At 33.8% G+C, this 15708-nt stretch overlaps 4 protein-coding genes and 1 pseudogene across 5 annotated transcripts; 4 read left to right on the top strand and 1 right to left on the bottom strand.

Moving 5' to 3' along the window:
• The first annotated feature begins 201 nt into the window (after nt 1-201).
• Nucleotides 202-1746, top strand: LOC125208566 (myb-related protein 306-like). Its single transcript, XM_048108208.2, has 3 exons — nt 202-509; nt 659-788; nt 890-1746. Exons 1-3 carry the CDS (start codon nt 377-379, stop codon nt 1485-1487), a joined length of 861 nt encoding a protein of 286 aa, XP_047964165.1. The 5' UTR covers nt 202-376; the 3' UTR covers nt 1488-1746.
• Nucleotides 1747-2890: 1144 nt separating this feature from the next.
• LOC125193754 (pentatricopeptide repeat-containing protein At2g13600-like) lies at nt 2891-4071 on the top strand (annotated as a pseudogene).
• LOC125201395 (uncharacterized) lies at nt 3931-6003 on the bottom strand. 2 transcript variants are annotated; one of them, XM_048099481.2, is made up of 6 exons: nt 5844-6003; nt 5382-5655; nt 4858-5063; nt 4615-4713; nt 4404-4477; nt 3931-4328 (listed from the first exon to the last, which is right to left on the bottom strand). In XM_048099481.2, exons 2-6 carry the CDS (start codon nt 5653-5655, stop codon nt 4103-4105), a joined length of 879 nt encoding a protein of 292 aa, XP_047955438.1. In that variant the 5' UTR covers nt 5844-6003; the 3' UTR covers nt 3931-4102. The 2 variants fall into 2 exon arrangements, with proteins under 2 accessions (XP_047955438.1, XP_047955439.1); XM_048099482.2 differs by having other exon boundaries at nt 5382-5704; nt 5844-5982.
• Nucleotides 6004-10363: 4360 nt separating this feature from the next.
• LOC148932273 (agamous-like MADS-box protein AGL104) lies at nt 10364-11190 on the top strand. Its single transcript, XM_089064175.1, has 4 exons — nt 10364-10548; nt 10848-10901; nt 11006-11024; nt 11125-11190. Exons 1-4 carry the CDS (start codon nt 10364-10366, stop codon nt 11188-11190), a joined length of 324 nt encoding a protein of 107 aa, XP_088920301.1.
• Nucleotides 11191-11662: 472 nt separating this feature from the next.
• On the top strand, nt 11663-13914 carry LOC125193746 (uncharacterized). The gene is made up of 5 exons (XM_048091621.2): nt 11663-11667; nt 11759-11858; nt 12463-12513; nt 13610-13683; nt 13782-13914. Exons 1-5 carry the CDS (start codon nt 11663-11665, stop codon nt 13894-13896), a joined length of 345 nt encoding a protein of 114 aa, XP_047947578.2. The 3' UTR covers nt 13897-13914.
• Nucleotides 13915-15708: the final 1794 nt, after the last annotated feature.

Below are 15708 nucleotides of genomic sequence, written 5' to 3'. Positions count from 1 at the left end.
ATGAGGTGCGCAGTGATTAATGCATACCCTTTAGAGAAAAATTAAAAAAGAAAAAACAAAAAGAAATTGAGAGAGAGAACATGGCTCATAAGCAAACAGCTGACTTTTTGAAACACAAGAGTAAATGCTCTTTGCTGTCTACATTTGACTATTTCGAAGATTAAATAGCCCTTTTCCTATAGTCAGCCTCACCACCAAAGAACTTGGTCTTTTCTCTATATATTTCCTTGGACATGTTAGACTCCTGTCTCTACAATCTCTCCAAGATTCAACACCAAGATAACAAAACAAAACTAAAGAAACCCTCTTTTTTCTTCTCTTCTTCCTTTCTTTCAATACACACACACTGAAAACTAGCTAGTGCAATTATATTGAAATGGGGAGACCACCTTGCTGTGATAAAATCGGAGTGAAGAAAGGGCCATGGACGCCGGAGGAAGACATCGTCCTCGTCTCGTACATCCAGCAACACGGCCCGGGCAATTGGAGGGCTGTTCCTACTAATACAGGTACTAATTAATCAAGCAATCACAAATCTTGATCTAATCTCTAAACATGTTTGAGTTAGTTGAAATCATTTAATGCTATGCAATAAATAGTGCCACCTTCTTCTTTGATTGCATAGTACTAATTTTTTCCTCAATTTTCCTTTTTCTAGGTCTACTGAGATGCAGCAAGAGCTGCCGCCTCCGGTGGACGAACTACCTCCGCCCGGGGATCCGCCGCGGCAACTTCACCGAGCAGGAGGAGAAGATGATCATCCACCTCCAAGCCCTCCTCGGCAACAGGTGATTTGATTTAATTTAATTTAATTTAAACACAATGATTCAAAATTAGGGTTTTGATTAGATCTGATATTGATGTTTTTGTGTGCTTATTTTGCTTGTAGATGGGCTGCCATAGCTTCGTATCTCCCGGAGCGAACAGACAACGACATCAAGAACTACTGGAACACGCACTTGAAGAAGAAGCTGGGGAAGATCGAGGGCGGAAAGGGGGATTCATCGGAGTCGAAATGGATCTCGAAAGGGCAGTGGGAGAGACGGCTTCAGACCGACATCCACACGGCTAAACAAGCCCTATGTGAAGCTCTCTCCATCGACAAACCGGCCGTGGAATTAAACAAAATCATACCAACTCAACGAGGCTCAGAGGCTCAGACAACAACGTATGCATCCAGCACCGAGAACATCGCTCGTTTGCTCAAGAAGTGGATGAACAAGCCTTCAGAGGCCGTCTCCTCGGATAGCAACAACTTCTCGGCTGGATTGAGCTCCAGCCCTAGCGAAGGGACGTTCCACAGCTTCAACTCGTCGAATTCGGAGGCCTCGGCGTCGGTGGAGATGGAGATGGATCGTGAGGTCAAGTTTGAGACGCAAATGCCCCTCACTTTTCTGGAGAAGTGGCTTCTTGACGATGCTGCTGCGCAGGGGCAGGATGGGGATTTCTTGGATATGGCTTTGGGTGAAACTGCTGATTTGTTTTGAAGAATAATAAGATTTCTACAAAACAACTCAGGAGTTTAGTTTAATTAATGAAATTGTGTTTTTTTTTGGGGGATATTTGATCAACTGATGGTTTTTATTTTTAACTTCATGTATGTAAATGATCTCTGATTACTAATGGTGTTTAGGAGATCTCAAAGTGTAATTATTTGTAGCCTTTGCATATGTGCTGGATAGAAATAATTAAGCTCTGAATGTTTCTACTTTATAAGAAATCGGAATTAATTAGGGTTTGGTTTTAGTTAGTTTTTTTACTAATAGTAGTACTATTAGCTAGACTTATGCCCAACTTAGTTAATGATGAACCATCAAAGTAAGTATAATTAGGAAATGAAAATTCTATTAAAGATATTACTAGACGAGATTTTGCCATTTTTGTTGGTGACAATATATAACTTTATGAGCTGGGAATATTAATGAATTCTAGAGAAATAAATACTATTACTATCTCTTATATATCTATTGAATTGTGAATTTTGGATTTTAATTCTAAGGAAGAAGCTTAACAAATTGTCAACATCTATGATTTAACCTGAAAGTGAAATTGCATCCCTTTTCATATTTTAGGCGTATAATATTATCTCAGCTTTACATTAATATTGCAAATTGTTTTTGCAGATCCTTACATATAATTGATAACTGAACAATCATATTTTACTACTCCACAAGAAACATTCTGAAATCTGGAATATGCTTTTAAATTTATCGAAATGTAAATAAGTTTCATTTTGATTTAGAAATCTTGAATTTTAGTTTCAATGGCTAGAGAGTCATCATAACGTATTCTTATATATGTTAATCTTTCTACAACTGAAGATTTTTCAAACGTTATTCTTATCATATGTCATATTTTTTTTACATTAGAGTATTTAATTGTGTATGAAGTTAAATATATTCTAAAACTATCAGAATTAAATGTTTTATAAAATGAGTAGTTTTCCTTATTATGCATTGAATAGAAAGGCCGGAGTTCTACAACATATGTCTATGCGGGGAACTGGATAGAAAGGCCAGAGTTCTACCATTGCCAAGAAGGTTTTGAATCATATGATGGAAAGGGACTATGTTTCTTGGATTCATGTCTACCCCGTATGTTGTCAACGTATTGATAGATCTGTTCCGGAGGTGTGCATACTGCTCTCAACATCTTCTCAACGTGTTCTTTGAGGGATGTAGTGTCTTTCAACACCGTGATCTCAGATTTGCAGGATACTGCAAAAACGGGGAGATTCTCAAGGCGATGGAGCTATTTGATACGATGGGATCAAAGGATTGATCTCATGGAAACTCCATAATCTCGGGTTATGCAGATAATTTAATGTTTAATGAGGCTTGGAGTTTTACTTATAGATTTGGTGAAGAAACGAGATACGTAACCTTAGGCAGTGCTCTTGACTTACGCAGAGACCGGATCTCTGAGGCTGGGGATCGATACATTACTCTTTTGTTGGTGGCACGCTCATGTATTGCCAGTGCAACAAATTAGAAGCTGCAGAGAAAGTGATGCAGGTGGAAGCTATGGATATTATAGTTATATGGAATGCTTGATGCTTCATTGATTTGCTCTCTGGCTATGCTCATTGCAACGAGATCAGAGTGTAGAAGGTGTTATCCAACACATGAGAGACGATGGATTTGAACTGGATGTGTACACATGGAACGGGATCGTAGCCTGATGTATGGAGAATAGGCACCATGAGATGGCTCTGCAGCTGTTTTCTCAACTCCAGAGTAAATTTGTATCTACAAAGTTAGGATAGCTAGAGCTGGCTAGTGTTGAAAGAGGCTAGCAGGTTCATGCTTATGCTATCATATGTGGATTCGAGAAGGATTGGTACATCAGAGCTGCGCTCGTGGATATTTTCACAAAGTGTGCAGCTATGGAGTATGCTGAGTTGGAGGCTATGGAGTTCTGGTGACTCAGAACGCGATGCTGAACGCATACGCGAAGCATGGATATGGCGACGAGGAGATAGATTTTTTCAAAGAGATGGTGGCTCGGAACCAGACAATGCAATGTGACTTTCCTGGCAGTTTCAGTTTCTGTCTTCGTGTGTGCATGCCGGTGCAGTGGAGTCTAAGCAGGAGTTCTTTGATCTGATGGGGTGTTATGGTGTAATAGCACGGACGTTGAAGCACTATATGTGCATGGTCGACCTACTTTCCCAGGCAGGGAAGCTGAGCACCCATATGGGATGGTTGAGAGGCTGATTCAGTGATCTGGGGCGCCTTGCTTGGTGGTTGCATTATACACGGGGAAGTTGGTGTTGGTGAGAAGGCTGCACACATACCGGGAAACTCGGGCACCACGCGATGTTGGCTAATTTGTATGCTTCAACAGGGAGATGGAGTAAACTGAGAGGAATAACACAGCGGATGAAGGATGAAGAGTTGATAAGACACCAGGGTGCAATTGGATCGAGGATAGAGATAAAACTCATGTGTTTATGGCATGATACAATCATACAAGACAGCTAGAGATATTTATGACATGTTGGATAATCTAACAGCTCAGAAACTTAAGAATCATGTTTTGGACAATCTAACAGCTTATGGTACAAACTAGAATGTTTAAAAACCTGTCAATTGTTTTCTGCTCAGTAAAGATCGATTGATTCGAGCACCCTTCGGGCTTGAATCTGCAAAGCTGTAAGCCTTTGCTCCGGGTCCAGAGTTGATCCAAACTGGCTGGCTGCCCATATTAAGGAGGCGGATTTTTCACCCAGGTATTGCCTTATTTCATCGTGTATGGTCATCATCGGAGGTGTTTCCCTTCCATTGACATGCCCGATAAGTAGCAATAGAAATTCACCGCATTTCAACCTGATCACACGATGATAGAATCATGCAACTGAAAAATATGATTGGCTTGGAAGACTGGTGATAAAACAAGAATACCTTAGATTTTCCTCTACTTGCGTGTCTTTTATAAGAAGAGCAACTTCCTCTATGCCATTACATTCTTCAAAATCCTGGCACGTAAGTAAGCAGAAGCGATCATTTGATCAGTAAATATATTCCCAAAGACAATGTAGGGAAGCGAGGAAACCGTTTAGTATTGTTTACAGTTCAAAGTTTCTGATTCTGTTATGAGGCATTAAGAGATTACCATTTGATTGGAAGATGAATCTAGCATGATTGCAACCAAAGCATCGAGGCATGCACCTTGCTCGAGTACTCCACGAGTTGACAAAATATTCATCAGGGCCTACCAAACATCAATGGAAACAGAAATCTTGCATTAGCAAAGCATGATCAAAACTTGTGAGTAGATTGCAGAATTTCAGCCAACACGGTGTCGATGATCAAGTTGGCATTGATGAGAGGAAACACAGAATTTCCAAAAACATACCGTGATTGCCTTGTGCTTGTGAGCCAAGATTGTGCTCTCGCGATGAAGAAGACAACAACCTTCAAGAACTCGTAGTGCAATAGCCACTTCGGCATCAGTAGTCGGGCTGCTTATCTTCATGGGTTCCACAGAGAAGATGTGATTCAAATTAGTTACCAACTGATCCTCAGCCTCTTTAAGGCTGTGTTGAAACAGAACCGGCACCACTGTTACACGAAGCCTAATTGTCATCATATAATTTAGTTTACAAGAGAAATACAGAGGTTGTGAAGCTTCTATATGCATTTGATTACCACTGCAGGGATAAGAGGTGATGCTAAGTCCAATGACTGTGAAAAGCTAAGTGTTTATGACATACATTGCTCCACCCAATACTGAGGTCGAGTTTGCTTAAGTGAGCATCAATTGAACAATGTAAAAGAAGAATGGAGCAAAATTGAGCATGAAACCCTAATAACTAGATTGCATATCCAGATAAACAGAATGATTGACGAATTGAAGAGTGAAATCTGTTGGATAAGAACCTTGGAGTGCGGGAATGGATTGGGAGTGGCAGAAGAGATTGATGGTGTCGTCGGACTGAGAAACGGATCGGAGAAACTTGAGAATGCTGCGGAGACCGCGGATTCGGAGGAATGAAAATTCGGCTCGCGCCTCGCGTAAGCCGGTGCGGAGGGCGAGGGTGACCTCGCGATAGAGGCGCTGCTTGTCGAGAGACTTCACCAGCTCCGCTACCGGCGACTGTTGCTCCGCCTCCGCCTTCACGGCGTCGCTCCAAAACGGCCGGTTCAGGTACATCTATTGACAGAGTGTTTGTTACTCCATTTCGGTTCAAATTTTATAATTTCTGAGGCGAATGACGATAATTTTATTGCCAACGGAAGTAAATTATGCGATTTGAATCAAAGGCGTGTAGATAGATGAATAAATTTGCAGAATAATTCATAAATCCAACCAAAAGGAAATGAAATTGTTCATCTTCATACCTCAAAATAAGGGCTGCAGCCAAACAACTGGGTCCAGCGGCCGGTTACCAGGGGAGGGTTCCGGACTTGGCCCTCTGTGGTTTCGTCGGTGTTTGGCGATGTACATTAGTTTAGATACAATAATTTCTTATATCTCGTCTTTTCTTTTAGTAACCAACAACGAATATTTATCTCTACGTCCTTTTAATGGTATACCACATTAGCGTTTATTCGTCAACATAAGGTTAGGAGATTTTAAACTTGACACTACAATCTTTAATGATAGGTATCCCATTTCTGATTTTGCTCGTGAATATTAATTTATTTATTCAAGAACCATACAAGAGACCTTTAGTGACGATGTAATCGTCATTTACTCTGCAATGCATAATATTTGAACTCTTTTGTGTAATTAAAATATGATAATAAAATATAATGTGATATAAATAATTCCTCTCAGTGTGTAAGGGGCTCTGGTTTCGGATCGAAGCAGGATTGTGTTCTTTGGATGGAGATGAGAAGGAAGATCATGTGACGCTATTTATGGAAGCGATGGAGATTCGGCTGAATCGTGTTTATCTGTTGATGGATTAACTAAAATTGGAAGTCAATATATGTAGTCATTTTGCATACTCTTTATGTCTTTGTTTTGGAAAATTTTATTAAATTATCTTTTCTCAATTGAAAAAAAAAATTATCTTGACTTTTTAGCAAATCAAAAGTGAAAGTATAAGATAACAAGATAAGTTTAATGAAGAAAGAGAGCATCTATTAATATTTTTCATATTTCAATTAGTAATGCTATAGTGTTATTTTATTATTTAATATTTTGGTGTTATATATTATATTATTCTTATATGTCCACATTTGATCTTAGATGGATATACATGTGTCACATTTCAAACTCTTATGACGTACTGAGTCTTTTCTTGTTGTATTATTGCGTACGGATAAAGAAAATACAAAAGCCACATTGACGCCGATACTTTTGACTCATTTAAATTTTCTCTGTCGTATTATTATATTGGGCTCGTTTGATATATTGGTTGGATTATGCACAGGTGAGATACATCACCAAGTTATTGGGGTAGTCTGCGGGCCCAAGATTAAATTAACTCATATTTGATACGCAATGTCCATAAGTTGGCCTCCAATTTTCAGCTCTCTAATTTCCCTCGCGTTTTTCCCTCTCTAATTTCATTCTAATTTTTTAATCTCTAATTTTCCCCTCATTTTTCCCTCTAATTTTCCTCTCTAAATAGCCCTAGCGGGAATCACAAGATTAAACCTTTCCTTTGCAAGATTAAACCACTAAGAAGCAATTCTTCAAACACCTACAATGCACATAGTAGATCTTACATATAAGTGTTATGATTTTGTCGCATTTTGCATTCTTTATGTCGAATTGTCGTGATTTAGATTACCACATTGTATTAGATCTTAAATGCAATATAATAATCTTGATAAAGTAAGATACAAAAGGCATAATTCATGCCGATATTTTTGACGTAGTTAAATTTTCTTTGTCGTATTGTTATACTAATGTATCTTTGTGTGATACCTTTTGTTGTATTGTTAAGTGCACTTGAGAGTGCGACTTCATATTAGATATTACTATAAATGATACTCCATCCGTCCCAAGATATTAGACCCCTTTCTTTTTCGCACTCATTTTGAAAAAATAATATAAAATAGTTAGAGTGGAGAGAGAGAGAATTATGTATGTAGAGTGGAGAGAGAGAGAGAAGTAAAGTAAGAGAGAGAATTGTGTAGATGAGAGTCTTCTCTACACTATTCTTTTTCTTATTTTACTTTTTCTCCATTTCAACTATTTTATATTATTTTTCTAAAACGAGTGCGAAAAAAAGGGGTCTAATATCCTGGGACGGAGGGAGTATGTTTTGTCGTATTTAAATTCTCTTTGTCGCATTATTATATTTTTGTTTGTTTCTAATATATCTTATGTTATATTGTTAAGTACATGTGAGATTGAGTCATCAGATTAGATGTTACATATAAATGTTATGTTTTTGTCGCATTTTGCATTCTTTATGTCACATTGTCACACTTTAGATTACCATATTACATTAGATCTTAAATGTAGTATAACAATCATCTGATAAAGTAAAATACAAGAGTCATTCGTAGAAGCTAATGCTTTGTCGCATTGTTATGTTTTGTACATATATGATCTCTCTTGTGTAGTATTGTTAAATACGCGTGAGATTACCATACCACATTAGATCTTGCATATAATTATTATGATTTTGTCACTTTTCAATGTCGTATGCAGTACTATCGTGTTTTTATTCGTATTTTGTCCCATTGTTAGACACGTGCGTCTGAGATTCACCACATTGCATTAAATTTATCATGCATTTAATCTATTTAGTCTAGATACAAAGGTTGTTAGAAACAAAATGTGGAATTGATTTAAATTCTTATTTATTAATAATGTTTATATGTGCTTGAATAATGATTTTACTAGTAATGCACAAATAATAATAAAAAAATAACATATTTATAACCCTTGAAAGATAGAAAACAATATTTAAGAGATTCACATGAAATAAAGCCGTTGGAGACACATTTAGATTTCATGTTTAAAACCAAGTGCTATTCAAATATGGTTTTGGTTTTTCAATATTGTATATTTAATTACAATCAATTAGAAATTATATTTTTCCACAAAAGATTAGTTAAGCAACACTTATCAACCAAATCTCAATAGCACAACTAAAGAAGATTCCCTCAAATACACTCGTAGAGCGCATTTATACTATTGACTTAGCCTAACCTAATTATTTCATTTGGTCATACATACTTTATAGGCTAATTTCGTTGAGTAATGTTAAATGATCATATTATAGCTGGCCATAGTTAGCTTTTTAATAAAACACTGGATCACACTAATCAAATTTAATGCACCTAGAAAGTATTGGTTGTTTAGAACTATTCCACCCTTTACTTAAAATGTGATATTGTATGATAATTTAAAAATGAACAAGCTTTGTTAACAGTGAGGTGTGAAATAATATGGTACTATACGGGGAAGTGATCAATTACCAACTCATCATTTAATCGCTAACTACAACTAATTTAAGGCCATAGAATTTTAGAAAATGTGTGGTCTACAATTTGCCACGTGTAATTTTTGTTTTTATTAATTAAATAAAAAAAGATAAAAAAAAAACTCCAAATTAGAGGTTTAGATGAAAATGTCAATATAGTGTTCCGAAAATATCAACACAATGCTTTGAGAATGTCAACACAATGTTTTAAGAATGTTAACCCATTGCTTATATTGACATTCTACAATTTGCCACGTGTAATTTTTATTTTTATTAATTAAATAAAAAAAGATAAAAAAAGACTCCAAATTAGAGGTTTAGATGAAAATGTCAATATAGTGTTCCGAAAATATCAACACAATGCTTTGAGAATGTCAACACAATGTTTTAAGAATGTTAACCCATTGCTTATATTGACATTCTACATGTATTACAATATAATACATGTAGAATGTTAACCCATATGTTAACCCATTGCTTATATTGACATTCTGCTGTACGACAAAATTAAAAAAATTTGATTTTTTTTTTTAAAAATTTTGACGTCGGAACATATGCATGTAGTATATCGTTGGAATCCTTATAAAATTATCTTTAATTTGATATATGTTATATGAATTTAAAGTTTTGGGATTTCTTTTAAAAGTTAGTTATAACTAAACGTGTAGTTAATTGACATTAATACCCCTATTGATATTTATTGGAATTAATCATATGACCCTATTGACGTTTTTTTTTATCGTATTGATATTTCGGGGTTGATGATCTATGCCTTTAATTTGAAAATCTAATGACTATTATTTAGTTGTAGTTAGCAATTAAGTATTGAGTTAGCAATATAACACTCCCCGTACTCAACAAATCAATGTTTAAGAGATAGTAAGTCAATTTACAATTCATCGTCAGTCAAAGAGACCTTAGATTCAATCGAATTTACATTTCCTTATTGAGCTCTATTTAAATATATTTGAATTTTGATTAACTATATCAAGTCCCGAATGGATAGTGTGAAAATAATTATAATACCTTAATTATATATGCGAACTATTGTAAAAATTATAGTATAAGTACTAATATAAATTAAACTAAACTAGTAAAAAAAATAAAAAAATAAGATACGTATAATATAATAAAATAAATTAGTAACTGAATAGCATACTATCATAAAAAAGAAACATAAAAATCAAGTACTATAAGAATTGAAAAGAGAACTATAATTCAGTAGAAAGGGTAATAATGTCAATTTATTTGAGCATTAAATAATACAATGAAATTATTACTATTCATCACTTCAACATTTACTAAAATACCATTTCTAGCCCTCCATAATGTGGCTGTATAGATTTACCCTTTTATTTGCATAAAACGCTACAAAAATCACATTGGTCTACACATTTTGTTATCTTCCTCATCCTCCTTTTCTAGGTCTTCCCCATTTCTTTCTTCTTTTTCGTCAGTGACTCTCCTACCATGGGACGGAAGAAGCTCTCCATGAGGCTGATCGAAAACCCCACCTCCCGACAACTCATTTATACGAAGCGCAAGGAGGGCATCATCAAGAAGGCCGGCGAGCTTGCAGTGTTGTGTGACACCGACGTCGCCCTCATCATGTTTGCACCTTCCGGGCGCCTTGCTAGCTTCGCTAGCAATGGAAGGTTTTCATCTTTATTTATATATCTTTTATTTAATTTTTTTTATGTTAATTGCAAGTAAAAATGCTAGAAATGGAGTTAGGTTGAAGATATTAGTAGGATTAGTTATCTAGCCAACGAGGTAAAATTAATGATTGGCCTATTTGAAACAAAAATTTAGTAAGAAGATCTAGGGTAATGAGAATGACTTTCAAATCTGAATAGTTTTAAAAGTGAGAAAAGATTTACAATTTTGATAGATCTACGTATATTTGTACATTGTGTTACAATTGAACTATTTGAAAAAAAAAAATTCCTTGCAGAATTGAGGATATACTACTTCGATTTGTTGACAGGCCAGATGAGCTTAGAGGAGGGTAAGTTGTAATTAGTTTTTCCATTTATTATTTTTTTTCATAAAATACATTTCTTTTCTTTAATTTTTTTTAAAGATTCCTTGCAATTGTTGTTTCCATTGCAGGCCTATCAATCACGAAGAGGTACATACAGATTTCCCACGCTTTCAAAAATTGTATTATTTCAATTGAAGAATTCATCTGTTTTTATTATTAGTATTGACAAATCAATTTTATTTTGTAGTTTTTGTCTCAAAAATTGAAACAATTGAAGTATGAAGGTGAAATGCTGGAGAAGATTGCAGTGTAAGGACCTTGCCTTCACTTTAATGTCTTTAAAATTAAATATTATTCTTATAAAACACAAATTATTGTTATTTTTAATGATATTCTTTCGTTTCTTAACATGGATCTTCATTCACCTGCTAATTTGCTGGTCAAACAAGTTCAGTATTGAGGTAATTAACACTAACTATTTACATATGCTTCAATTCAATTTAAATCGAAATTTAATTGTTTATATATACTATTTTATTTGTGTTTGTGTTCTTCTTTTGAGTAGTATTTAAACGAACTCTTTGGTCTTCAAGTAATATCTCAAAATATTCAATTAAGTAAATATCATTTAATTATAAAATGTCCTACAATTTTTTTAAAATGTTATTGGTGATTGTACAAACATATTATTGATTTTAATTTCATTAATTTGAATTGTCTAATTACAGGAACTTGAAGAGAAACTGGACAAACTCAATAGAAAACAACGCGAGACACAGGAAAAAATGAGGTTGGAATTTTTAATTTTACTAATATATATTTTCTCTTTATTTTTTATTCATAATTAACTTATTAACTCTAATTTCTTTTATTATGTGAAGGTATTATGAACCTAACGTAGAAAAAATCAATTCAGCTCTTGAAGCAGGAGTTTATCAGCAGTTTCTTACAACTGCTATTCAACGTATCCAGACATCAAAGGTAAGTATTGTCAATTATAATATCAATTTTTACTGATATCTGAAATCAGTCAAAGGATTTTTCATTAAATATTTCATTGATTACTAATTTCCAAAGGAATAGATATGAATAACATAATAAGGATAGGAGCAATTTCAAGTAAAGAGGAAAAGAGAAATAACTATCATATTTATTTTTTCTTTATAAAAACTTATTCTTGAATAGGAAAGATATTTAAGACTGTATTTATTATATGTCTTATTCAATTTTAAAAAAAAATGTAAATATGGTAGTATTATTTTACTTTATCTCTTTTTATTTATCTTATTTTCTTGAAATTCATTACTAATTTTTAAAAGGGTACATTTACCTTTTCTAAAAAGATAAATGAGTAATATGCATTATCGATTTACATATTTTCCTTGGATTTGCTCTAAGAGCTAAATAAACTCGAGTGAGCAATCCAGCTCTATATGATGTTAATTGAACTGAATTCAAGGATGTTTTAGTAAAAATTGATAACAAACAATGTGATGTGATTTTAAAGCTACTTCATTATTGCATGTGCTATACTTTTTCAAAATTTTAATTTGGATAATCAACTTTGCATTGATCTTGTTTGTAGGCCAAACTGCTAGGCAATCAACTTGGTCACGAAAGGACCGAAAATGTTGAGGTAACATGATATTTGATAGGAGTATATTCTTTTATTATAACATGTATATATATGTTGCTTATTTAATAGCTCGTATCAATATTTTCAACAAATTGAGGCTGACAAGAATTAGGGTTTGTAACCAGATCTTTTAATCGAAGATTCTAATTTTCATGATTTTCGAATCAAATATCTAACAAAATTTAATTCTCATTTGCTTTATATATCAGCTTAGATATATGCACGTTTGTAAGTTTTTGTATTGAAGATAACCTTTCTTTTTTTATGTATAGAAAGTGCAACAAACATGAGTATTTGTTGCAAAGATACCTTAAATTTTCAATTTATCTATACACATATACCTAAAGCTACTTTTGGTATACGGAATTGGAGGCGTGGAGTTGGATTTGAAGCCTTCAATTCCAAATCCAAATGTTTGGTATCATAAAAATTCTTAGATTTAGATTGAATTACAATTCCAAATCCTCCAATTCCACAATTTGAAGTCTATATCAAAGGTAATGGAATTTCACATATTTGTTAATTTACGTTCACATTGCACACATTCTTATACACACACTGCACATATTCATAGAAATTGCACACATTCTTAACACACATATTCACACACACACAATTCTTACACACACATTCACACATGCTGCACACATCACACACACACACACACACACACACACACACACACATTCTTGCACACTGCACACACACACTCACACATGTTGCACACATGCACACTCCTACGGACATTACATGCAATATGTGTATTGTGAGTAGTGTAGTGTGTGTGTATATAGTGAGTTATGTGTGTGTGTGTGCGCGCACACACGCGTAGTGTGTTTTTAGTGATTGTGTGTAGTGTGTGTGTGCGCGCGCGCAGTATGTTATTAGTGAGTGTGTATGTGTGTATTTAATGATTGTGCAACGTGTGTAGTTTGTGCACGCACAATTTTCAAATTCAATTTCGGATCAATTATTTCATTTTGCCAAACAAAGGATTTGAAATTAAATTTTAATTCAATTCCTTCCATTTCAATTTCAATTTCAGTTCCATGTACCAGATCCTAATAAGTACATGAACAAAATATATATTTTTTAGGTGCAGGCTGCAACGATGCAAATGGATGATGCAGTATCATTGACCGGTCACTCTGCTGAGGGAAACCATGCCCGGTAATTTTTATTTATTTTAAAATATAATATTAACATGTATGAATAATACTTATTAAATTATCATATTAAAATTGATTTTATAAAATTTATTTTTTCAGAATGAGGTCAAACATGGATGAAAATCAGAGTGGATCAAGCTCAGCTGTAGGGCCTCATCTTAGCCTAGGCTTCATTGAATCCCAGAAGATGTGGAATAGTTCATGGAATATATAAAGCATAGAGGTTTGGATGTTGTTGGTTTAAATAAAAATTATATAAAACAAATACCGTAAAACATTGATTTTATTTTTTCTCAGCTGTAGGGCCTCATCTTATGCCATTGCGAGTACTATTAAAACTCAATCATTATTGTCGTGCAAAAATACTCGAAAGAGTAGACTCGGCATATTATAAATTTCTGATCAGTTATTTCTTTCATATTTAATCTACCATTTTCAACTATGATATGCATGATTTATTTATTCGAAATTTAAATAGAGGTGGAGGCGATGTATATTCAATATTCATTTCCTGCTTGAATTGGCTGAAAAAGTTTTATTGATATTTTATTTTCAAAAATATAAAGTAATTAGGTTAGTGCTTTAACCTCAATTATTTTTTTTATTTGCGAAATTTTTTCTTCTTTTTTTTTTTTCACTCATTCGCCATTGTTGTTTTGTCCACTCTTGCAAAACTAGATATGTTTTTAATTTTATCGATTTACATTTACAAAATTTGAACTATGTTTTCAGTTTTTTTCTATATTCAAATATTTTTTTTATTCATGAAATTGTATTTTTCTGCACATGCACGCACTAGTTGACTTATTTTTAGTGTGACATTGTTCGTGTATGTTCACTCTGCATTTTGTAATCATATATTTTTAACTCGAATAAATTAAATACTACTACTACATTTTTCTTTTTTTATCAATTATGACATTTAGATAATACTACGACGTTGGGTAAGTTATCTTTAAATTTATGAACTTTGCTAAATTTTTAGTTTTGCATGCCAAATTCAACATCATCTACAAATTACCAATCTGGCGATTAGTTCTAATTTTGCATCTAACTATTGATTTATTCTGATTATGCAACTAATCGAAATTTCAGCACTAACATAACTTGATAGCTTACTTATATGACATTATTGAACGTCAACCAAAACTACTCATGTTTTAAACAGTAAAGCAACATCGTATAATATTAAATTAAATAATTTCATGTGTCACTCAAATAGTATCATAAAATGAGCCCATTCAATTAGGATATCTAAAATGTAATTTTACCTTATAAAATTCACACTTTTATCAATATATCCAATCCATAAAGTAGCCCATTTTATTTTGGGCCAGTCCTATTCAAATTGCGAACGTAATTAAATTGAAATTTTATCAATACTACAAATTTTCACCCAATTCTTCAATAAATTGAAATTTTATCAAAACTATAAATTTTCACCAAATTCTTCAATTTAATGAACTATTCGGCCCAAATCTACAAAATTATATGATTCGAGATTTAGAATATCAGTCTAGTCTATTAATACTTCCTTTTTGAGGTAATGTTGAAATGTTTCATTTAAAGTTTGAATCCTATGTTATGTGGGATGGGCATTTTCAATAAATTATATAAAGAATATGGTTCTGAAGAGCTATAGAGATACGCAGTGCAGTTTATTGTTGTGATATTCACTCGATCTAACAGATCCAGAGGATTCGACTAGGTCTCAGAGGCTAGAAGATCATGAAACTATCAGAAAGGGGTCGTTGGGTGCACTCTATTTCTTCAAAAACCTCAACCCACTATACTACAACTAGCACAAGGAAATAAAAGATCGATCCCACGAGGACGAAGGTGTTACGAAACTGCATTTGAGGATGTTTTGGGAAAAAGGTGTTGGCTGCTGCCACACAATTTTGTGGGTCGAGAACATAAAACTATTGGGTCTGAGAGATAGGAAAAAACTTTACTCTACCTACTGGGTCTAAGAAATGAGAACGTACGGAACATGCATGACTTTAGAGAAAAGTGGGGACAAGTT

The sequence above is a fragment of the Salvia hispanica genome, chromosome 2, assembly GCF_029641045.1.
Source record: "Salvia hispanica isolate PSC_SH4W2 chromosome 2, Shi_PSC_v1, whole genome shotgun sequence".
Classification (NCBI taxonomy): domain Eukaryota; kingdom Viridiplantae; phylum Streptophyta; class Magnoliopsida; order Lamiales; family Lamiaceae; genus Salvia; species Salvia hispanica.
The sequence above is the reverse complement of the archived record's forward strand: the minus strand, read 5'-3'. Positions and strand labels throughout refer to the sequence as shown.

What these genes read in the sequence shown, in the direction of transcription:
- LOC125193746 (XM_048091621.2), top strand. An exon ending in AACGTATCCAGACATCAAAG is followed by an intron (nt 11,859 to 12,462) that starts GTAAGTATTGTC and finishes TCTTGTTTGTAG; the next exon opens with GCCAAACTGCTAGGCAATCA. An exon ending in GCTGAGGGAAACCATGCCCG is followed by an intron (nt 13,684 to 13,781) that starts GTAATTTTTATT and finishes TTATTTTTTCAG; the next exon opens with AATGAGGTCAAACATGGATG.
- LOC125201395 (XM_048099481.2), bottom strand. Translation starts at nt 5,655, where the DNA reads ATGTACCTGAACCGGCCGTTTTGGAGCGACGCCGTGAAGGCGGAGGCG. An exon ending in ATCCATTCCCGCACTCCAAG is followed by an intron (nt 5,064 to 5,381) that starts GTTCTTATCCAA and finishes TTCGTGTAACAG; the next exon opens with TGGTGCCGGTTCTGTTTCAA. An exon ending in CAAGTAGAGGAAAATCTAAG is followed by an intron (nt 4,329 to 4,403) that starts GTATTCTTGTTT and finishes TCGTGTGATCAG; the next exon opens with GTTGAAATGCGGTGAATTTC.
- LOC148932273 (XM_089064175.1), top strand. Translation starts at nt 10,364, where the DNA reads ATGGGACGGAAGAAGCTCTCCATGAGGCTGATCGAAAACCCCACCTCC. An exon ending in AGCTTCGCTAGCAATGGAAG is followed by an intron (nt 10,549 to 10,847) that starts GTTTTCATCTTT and finishes AATTCCTTGCAG; the next exon opens with AATTGAGGATATACTACTTC.
- LOC125208566 (XM_048108208.2), top strand. Translation starts at nt 377, where the DNA reads ATGGGGAGACCACCTTGCTGTGATAAAATCGGAGTGAAGAAAGGGCCA. An exon ending in GGCTGTTCCTACTAATACAG is followed by an intron (nt 510 to 658) that starts GTACTAATTAAT and finishes TCCTTTTTCTAG; the next exon opens with GTCTACTGAGATGCAGCAAG. An exon ending in CAAGCCCTCCTCGGCAACAG is followed by an intron (nt 789 to 889) that starts GTGATTTGATTT and finishes TTTTGCTTGTAG; the next exon opens with ATGGGCTGCCATAGCTTCGT.